The sequence below is a fragment of the Cebus imitator genome, unplaced genomic scaffold (genome assembly GCF_001604975.1).
Source record: "Cebus imitator isolate Cc_AM_T3 unplaced genomic scaffold, Cebus_imitator-1.0 Scaffold93, whole genome shotgun sequence".
In the NCBI taxonomy this organism is placed as follows: Eukaryota; Metazoa; Chordata; class Mammalia; order Primates; family Cebidae; genus Cebus; species Cebus imitator.
In genome coordinates, this window is record NW_016107408.1 from 4,662,802 (window position 1) to 4,671,406 (window position 8,605).

Here is an 8,605-nt window from a genome sequence, read left to right on the forward strand (position 1 = left end):
GAGACGGGGTTTCACCATGTTGACCAGGATGGTCTCGATCTCTTGACCTCGTGATCCACCCGCCTCGGCCTCCCAAAGTGCTGGGATTACAGGCTTGAGCCACCGCGCCCGGCGGAAAAATCCATTTTTAAATGTATGTACTAACTCCACTGTTGTTTCTTCTTTTGTGTTTTATATATATATATTATTGTTTTTGTTCTGTTTTAGTTTCTTATTTCACTGATTTCTGTGAATTCACAAATTAGTGAAAGAAGACCTGGTCCTATGTTGCGTATGCGTGTGTTCCTTTTCTGACCTCTTGAGTTGGACAATTGAGTCATTTATCTGAGAGTTAATGGGTCGAGACCCTGATCTTAAAGGAAAACATTAAGACAACAGATAAACATCCTGGTAGAGGACCCTGGCCCCAAGGCAGTCTCTCGTCTCCTGCTTATGATTAGAGGACTGGGGCTGGGAGCGCTGGGGATACATGTGATTGGGGGAAATAAACAGAGGGTTTTCTGACACTTCCCAATCTATAAATTATAAAGCCACCTTCACAGGTGGGGCAGAGCTTTGGGGAGATTAGGTGATAGTTCTTTGTTTTTGTTTTTGTTTTTTTGAGAGAGTCTCACTCTGTCACCTAGGCTGGAGTACAATGGCATGATCTCGGTTCACTGCAACCTCCGCCTCCTGGGTTCAAGTGATTCTCCTGCCTCAGTCTCCTAAGTAGCTGGGATTGCATGCATGCACCACTATACCCAGCTAATTTTGGTATTTTTAGTAGAGACAGGGTTTCACCATGTTGGTCAGGCTGGTCTCTAACTCCCGACCTCGTGATCTGCCCACCTCAGCCTCCCAAAGTGCTGGGATTACAGGCATGAGCCACCACACCTGGCCAGGTTACAGTTTTTTATCCAAGATTTCAGAGGGGAGAAGTTAATCAGGAGAGACAGAAAAGAGAGAGAGAGAGAGAAGAGAGGAGAGAGAATCCAAAGACAAGTCAGACACTGGAGGTGGGACGAGAGACAGGACTGGGTGCTGTGGGCAGAGGAGGTGGGGTCACTGAGGTCAGGAGAGAAGCCAAAATAGACAAAGAAAGGTGACGATTCACAGCTCAGGAGAGGCAAGGAATCGGGTCAGGACAGGGACCAGGAGCAGTATCTTGGGTGGAAGAGGGCTGGGAACTGACATTCATTCATTCATTCATTTATGTATATATGTATGTATGTTTTGAGATAGGGTCTCACTCTGTTGCCCAGGCTGGAGTGCAGTGGTATGATCACAGCTCACTGCAGTCGTCACCTTTTGGACTCAAGTGATCCTCCTGCCTCAGCCTGCTGAGTAGCTGGGAATCCAGGCACGTGCCACCACACCTTGCTAATTTTTTGTATTTTTGGTAGAGATGGGATCTCATCATGTTGCCCAGGCTGGCGTCAACCTCCCAGGCTCAAGCGATCCCCCCACTTTGGCCTCCTAAAGTGTTAGGATTACAGGCATGAGCCACTCACTGGCCTATTTAAGACAGGATCTCACTGTCACCCAGGCTGGAGTGCAGTAACGTGATCATAGCTCACTGCAGCCTCAACCTCCTGGGCTAAAGTGGTCCTCCCACCTCAGCCTCCTGAGTAGCTGGGACTGCGCATGTGCACCAGCACACCCAGGTAATTTTTGTATTCTTTTTTGTAGAGATGGGATCTCACCATGTTGCCCAGACTACATCTACTTATTAAGCAATTAGCATGTGTCAATTTTAGTGATTTGCGTTTTTCTAGAAAATCACATTCCTCTAAGTTTATGAATTTTTTGTAGGGAATTTCTGCAAAATGATATCTTGACTCTCCATTCTTCCTTCATCTATGGTCCTTTTCTCTTGTCATCTCTTATTCAGGGCAGCCCAAAGGTTATCCATCTTTATTAGCCCCAGTCATATGAAACCCTGTTGTCTTGGTCAAAAAGTTGAATCTTGGCCATTTCGTGTGATTCAACCTAATGTTATTTGCCAGGCGTTTTGCACCTGTGATCTCATTTAACACCCGCAAAGGCCATATGAGGCAGGGACAATTGTCACCACTTCCTAGGCGAGGTGTCTGAAGCTCAGAGAGGTTAACTAACTTGTCTCAGAACACCCGATACATAATAGGGTAGAGATATAAACGCAGATTCTTCTGAGGTTCCTTCTGCTTCGTGCTGGCAATTGCCGCGGAGAGTCTCAGGAAACATCACACCTGTGACAAGCTTAGAAAGGCCTCCTCTGCAGGGGATCTGTACACCCAGGCCAGGAGGGGAGGCTTGCGGGGGCCTCTGGGAGAGGCACTGGGGAACTTGTCATCATCTTTGGGCAGCCATGGGCTGGGTGTGGAGCCGATGGGGTCGAGGAGGAGGGGTCATAAAGTTTCTATAAAAGGCCTACCATATTCAAGGCACCTGTAGACACTGAAGGGATGAGAAGGAGACCCTTACCTCCTGGGGCTTCCATTTCAGTGCTCCAAAAGTCCCATGTGAGGAGATTTAACCATTTGAAACAGTAAGTGAAATTAAAGAGTTCTGGCCAGGCGCAGTAGCTCACACCTGTAATCCCAACACTTCGGGAGGCCGAGGCAAGCAGATCACCTGAGGTCAGGAGTTCACAACCAGCCTGGCCAACACGGTGAAACCCCATCTCTACTAAAAATACAAAAATTAGATGGATATGGTGGACACCTGTAATCCTAGTTACTTGGGAGGCTGAGGCAGGAGAATCACTTGAACCCAGGAGGCGGAGGTTGCAGTGAGCCGAGATCCTGCCACTGCACTCCGGCCTGGGCAACAGAGTGAGACTCCATCTCAAAAAAAAATAAATAAATAAATAAGAGCTCTAACCTGAGGAAAGGAGAGCAAGCCCGCTTCCCACCATCCCCAGCCAATATGGGGCCCGATCACAGAATTACAAGGGCAGTGAGACACTGCACACATAACTTCCCAGCGGGCACATGCCCATCTGCCTGGGAGAGGGGCCATGTGTCCTCTGCTTAACGGCAGACACTAGCTTCCAGCCATCACCTTACTTTCCCTACTTTGCATCTGAGAATTATTTGTGAAAATGGCAGACCTAATTTTCAAGGAAGCTCATTTATTTCAGAGATTTAAGTCTAGAAGAGCTGGGCAAAATAAGGTAAGACACAGGACGAATGAAAGTTTTTGTCAATGTGCCTTCTGCATTTGTCACTATGAGATGGAGTCTCACTGTCACTCAGGCTAGAGTGCAGTGGCACCATTGCAGCTGAACGTAACCTCTGCCTCCAGGGTTGAAGCGATTCTCGTGCCTCAGGTTCCCAGTAGCTACAATTACTGGGGTGTGCTGCTATGCGGGCTAATTTTTGTATTCTTAGTTGAGACGGGGTTTCACCATGTTGGCCAGGCTGGTCTCGAACTCCTGGCCTCAAGTGATCCACCTGCCTTAGCCTCCCAAAGTGCTGGGATTACAGGCATGAGCCACTGTACCTAGCCAGTATTCTTGTCAAAATGGCTTGACAACCCTATTGCTGTCCAGGTTTGTCCCCTGGTGGGACCAGATCAGTATGTTGGGTGGTCTTCCTCTCGCTGGGGTGCCCAGGGCTGGGGTGGCCCTCCCGGGAAGGCAGGTACTTAGGGGTAAGTTCTCATGTTCCTGGCAGATTTGGAAGTAGGAGGCCCCTGTGGGTGAGAGGGGTGGGAAGGGTAAGGAAAAGGAGGCAGGGGGCTGGAGAAAGGGGCTGCTGTGAGCAAAATCTCGGGGTCGCAGAGCAGAAAAGAGAATGCTCGGGCCGGGCGTGGTGGCTCAAGCCTGTAATCCCAGCACTTTGGGAGGCCGAGGCGGGTGGATCACAAGGTCAAGAGATCGAGACCATCCTGGTCAACATGGTGAAACCCCGTCTCTACTAAAACTACAAAAAATTAGCTGGGCATGGTGGCGCGTGCCTGTAGTCCCAGCTACTCAGGAGGCTGAGGCAGGAGAATTGCCTGAACCCAGGAGGCGGAGGTTGCGATGAGCCGAGATCGCGCCATTGCACTCCAGCCTGGGTAACAAGAGCGAAACTCCGTCTCAAAAAAAAAAAAAAAAGAGAATGCTCAAGGTATGATCTGGCTGATGGGGCTGATATGAGGTGAAGGAGTCAGGGGCTGAGGGCTGGGGTGCTGATGGGGCGTTTGGGAATCTTTGGAGGAGGTGACCCCAGGGCACCCAGCCTGAGCCCTTCCAGTCTCTATGGAAGCCTCTGCCCCATTCCCACTTGTGCACGGAGGGAGGCTCTCACCCCCAGTCCCCACTCCTGGGTGGACAGGGCCTGTCTGGCTGCCGCTGCCTCCTCCACACCCCCAGGGTCCATGCAGCCCTGACCCAGGGGCAGCCCTGGCCAGGCCCATCTGAGGAGGAGCCTGGACTCGGGCTTGTGTTTTCCAGGCTGTTTTGCTCTGAGCGGCCCCCGCACCGTGGCGGGCCCCCTGGGGGGATCCCTGAGCGTGCAGTGTGGGTATGAGGAGGAACACAGGACTCTCAACAAATACTGGTGCAGAGTACGGTGGACTATTGGATGTGCCAAGATTGTGGAGACCAAAGGGTCAGCAGGAAAACTGAGGAACGGCCGAGTGTCCATCAGGGACCATCCTGCAAACCTCAGCTTCACAGTGACCCTGGAGAATCTTACAGAGGACGACGCAGGCGCATACTGGTGTGGGGTGGATACACCATTGCTCCACAACTTTCACGATCGCTTCATCCAGGTCGAGGTGTCCGTGTTCCCAGGTGAGCCCCTCCTTCCCTCAGTGCCTAAACAGGCCTCAGGTTGGAATTGTTGGGGCAGGAATCAGATCAGAGACGCAAAGCTGTGTGTGTGTGTGTGTGTGTGTGTGTGTGTGTATGTGTGTAAGAGGGAGAGAGATGGGGCTAGGGGAATAGTCAGGGGGCCTCTCCTGGAGCAGCTGACACCTCTGCCCAGTGTTGAAGAAGGGAAGGGTCCGGTGACAGGGAGGCTGAGAGAGCATTGCCTGTGAAGGAGCCAGGAGCGCACCTGAGGCTCAGCACCACAGAAGTGCACCTGCGTGGGGAGAGAGTAGGGCTTAACAGAGAGGCTCTGGGGGCCAGATGGGAAGCTGCTGCTCTCAGGGGGAGCCTTACCATGTGACAGGTCAGATTTGCAGTGTAGACTGACTCCTCTGCAGCATGGCGGCTCACAGGAACACCTGGACCCCCAGCAGCAGGACGGAAAATCAGGACCATTGGGAGTGGAACCTGGGTCCTGTTTAGAAATGCCCAGTTGGCCCAGGAGGTCCTGCATTCCGCCCCCTTCCTGAGTGGGCATTTCACATGAAATCAAACCAGAAAGGCATCCTGAGCGGTGGGAGAGTGTGAGGACAGCTCCCTGAGTCTGACTTGTGGTTTTGTCACCAGCATCAACGTCAATGACACCTACCAGTGTCACTGTAGCCAGGACCTCAACAATCACAACTGCATTTCCACCTGTGCCATCTACTACCCTGTTGACAGTGAGTGCCACCCATAGTACCAGCATCCAGGAGGACAATGAGGAGGTCATGAACTTACAGTAAGCACCCTAGCCCCTGAGACACGGAGGGGACCCTGTGGGAAGGAGCCCAGGGTGGGGACCTCGGCCATGTAGGTGCGCACCACTCCTTTTGCCCCAGGCCCAGGTTGGAAACCAGTCTGTATACTCCGGCTTGGACCTGTCCTTGGCTTTGGAAGGGGGCTCAGGTAAGGGAGAAGTTGGGGGGCAGATGGAAGGAAAGTGATAGTTACTGAGCGCTGGTGACATCCTGCGAGGCCTGTGTTAGACGCTTCATGTGAGTATTCTCATTTGCCCTTCACCGCAGCCCTGTGCTGTCGCCATCCCTGTATTAGTTCGTTTTCACACTGTTGATAAAGACATACCCAAGACTGGGTAAATCATAACGAAAAAGAGGTGAGCCAGGCACGGTGGCTCACACCTGTAATCTCAGCATTTTGGGAGACCAAGGCAGGCGGATCACCTGAGGTCAGGAGTTTGAGACCAGCCTGACCAACATGGAGAAACCCCATCTATACTAAAAATACAAAATTAGCCAGACCAACATGGAGAAACCCCATTTATACTAAAAATACAAAATTAGCTGGGTGTGGTGGCGCATGCCTGTAATCCCAGCTACTCAGGAGAACTGCTTGAACCTGGGAGGCAGAGGTTGCGGTGAGCCGAGATCCTGCCATTGCACCCCAGCCTGAGCAACAAAAGCGAAACTCCATCTCAAAAAAATAAAAAAAAAGAGAAAGCGGCTTAATGGACTCACAGTTCCACATGGCTGGGGCGGCCTCACAATCATGGCAGAAGGCAAAAGGCACATCTTACATGGCAGCAGGCAAGAGAGAGAATGACAACCAAGCAAAAGAGGTTACCTCTTATGGAGCCATCAGATCTCGTGAGACTTAATTCACTACCATGAGAACAGTATGGGGGGAACCACCCCATGATTCCATTATCTTCCACCAGGTCCCTCCCACAACATGTGAGAATTATGGGAGCTACAATTCAAAATTAGATTGGGTGGGGACACAGCCAACCCATATCAATCCCCATTTTGCAGATGAGTAAACTGAGACTCAGAGAGGTTAAGCAATTTACCCAGTCAAGTAGCTACAAGAGGCAAGGCTAAGCTTCCAATTCTGGTTTAAGTGACTCCAAAGCCTCAAGTTCTCCACTCTAAATAGTGGTTCTTAACCTTTTTGGGGGTCGCCAACCCCACATAGAATCTGACATCTATAGACACTCTCCCCAGAAAAACACATACAGTCACAAACAATTTCTGGGGTTCCTGGACTCCTTACTCTAGCGCAAAGCCCCACAATTCAATCCTGGTGCTGGTGACCTGGAGTTGCTAAAGACCCCACAGGTGAAGAGCTTCAACATCCACAAGACCGCTCTGATTTAGATGCTAGCCAAACTTTGGGGATCCCCAGAGCACCACACTTCTGACCAACTGGCTGCAAATTTGGGGGTCCCCAGGACCCCCTCAGGTTCCATAATTTGTTAGACTCAAAACTCTGGAAAGCATTAAATTACAGTTTTATCGTAAAGGATAAAGATTAGGACCAGCCAATGAAGAGACACATAGGACAAGGCTTGGGAGGATCCCAGTCAGAGCTTCTGTGCCCTCTCCAGGTGGAATCAGGGAGCATCACCTGCATCACTCCCCACCCCCCCCACCCCACCTCAATATGTTTATCAGCCAGGACACTCCTCCAAGCTTTGGTGTCCAGAGTTTTTACTGAGTTTCATTACGTAGATATGATGTGATTGAACTGTCTCCACCTCCAATCCCTCTTTGAGAGGTTGGGCTGGTTCAGGGCTCCAAATCTCTAATGACATGGTTGATCTTTGTGGTGACCAGCCCCATCCTGTTGTCTCAGCTCTTAGCAAAGTCCAGGTGTGATTCATGAACAAGAAAGACACTCCTAATTCTTGACAAATTCCAAGGATTTAGAGCCTCCCTCCTAAGACCCAGGGACAAAGGCCAGCCAGATTCTTTACTAAATAATACCCAGAAGACCCTCCACAGGCTTCTGCCAGCCCAGAATCACAATCTCAATATTGAGATTGACAAGGCAAAATTCAGGCTTGAACATGCCACTTCCAGAAGTTTACCTTGGAGATACACAGAGATGGCAGAGCTGGGTTCTGTAGGGCCTGAAGGTTGTGCAATTTGTGGGTGGGGGGCAGGACAATCACTTTTATTTTTTTGAGATGGAGTTTTGTTCTTGTTGCCCAGAATGGAGTGCAGTGGTGAGATCTCGGCTCACCACAACCTCCGCCTCCCGGGTTCAAGCAATTCTCCTGCCTTAGCCTCCTGAGTGGCTGGGATTACGGGCATGCGCCACCACGTTTGGCTAATTTTGTATTTTTAGTGGAGACAGGGTTTCTCCATGTTGGTCAGGCTGGTCTCGAACTCCTGACCTCAGGTGATCCACCTGCCTCGGCCTCCCAAAGTGGTGGGATTACAGGTGTGAGCCACTGCGCCTGGCTGGGGGAGGCAGCAATCTAAGAAAAAGATGAGAAAATTATGAATGCAAATGTAGGCATGAAGGAAGGGGCCCAAGCAGTGGAGGGGCCTGAAACTGGGCTGCATCAGCCTCCTGGTCAATTTGCTGCTTCGTGGTCAGGTGGAAAAGGTGGAGCTGCAAGGCAATTTATAAGCAACATTTACCATTGCAAAGGAGTGGGGGAAATGCCCATTCAGAGGGAACATTTCAATAAATCATGGTTTATCCGTGTGTTGGAATACCATGCAGCTATAGGAAAGAGTGAGGGACTTCTTTATGTACTGATGTGGAAAGACCTCTAAGATTTATTGTTAAGTAAAACCAGAATATGTTAGATGAGGCCTCCTTTGTGTGAAAAGAGAAGGGAAATCCTGTACATTCATAAGAGAGAAGGGAAATCTATACATTCATATGTGCTTGTATACACATAAACTGGAAGGTTCTTAAGAACAGCAGGTGTGTTTATGTAGGGAAATTGGGGGATGTGTAAATGGGGGATATGTAGAAAGAGGGCTTTATACTGTCTTTTTTTTTTTTTTTTTTTTTTTTTTTTTTTTTTTTTTTTTTTTTTTTTTTTTTTTT

The 8,605-nt window shown here is 49.9% G+C and overlaps 1 protein-coding gene across 1 annotated transcript in view; it reads left to right on the forward strand.

Annotated features, from left to right (window-relative positions):
* Positions 1-8,605, forward strand: part of CD300A (CD300a molecule) — a 20,263-nt gene that overhangs the window by 3,126 nt on the left and 8,532 nt on the right. The window contains exons 3-4 of the mRNA XM_017535633.2: positions 4,400-4,741; positions 5,387-5,540. Coding sequence (XP_017391122.1) covers positions 4,400-4,741; positions 5,387-5,540 — 496 coding nt within the window. The remainder of the gene's footprint in view (positions 1-4,399; positions 4,742-5,386; positions 5,541-8,605) is intronic.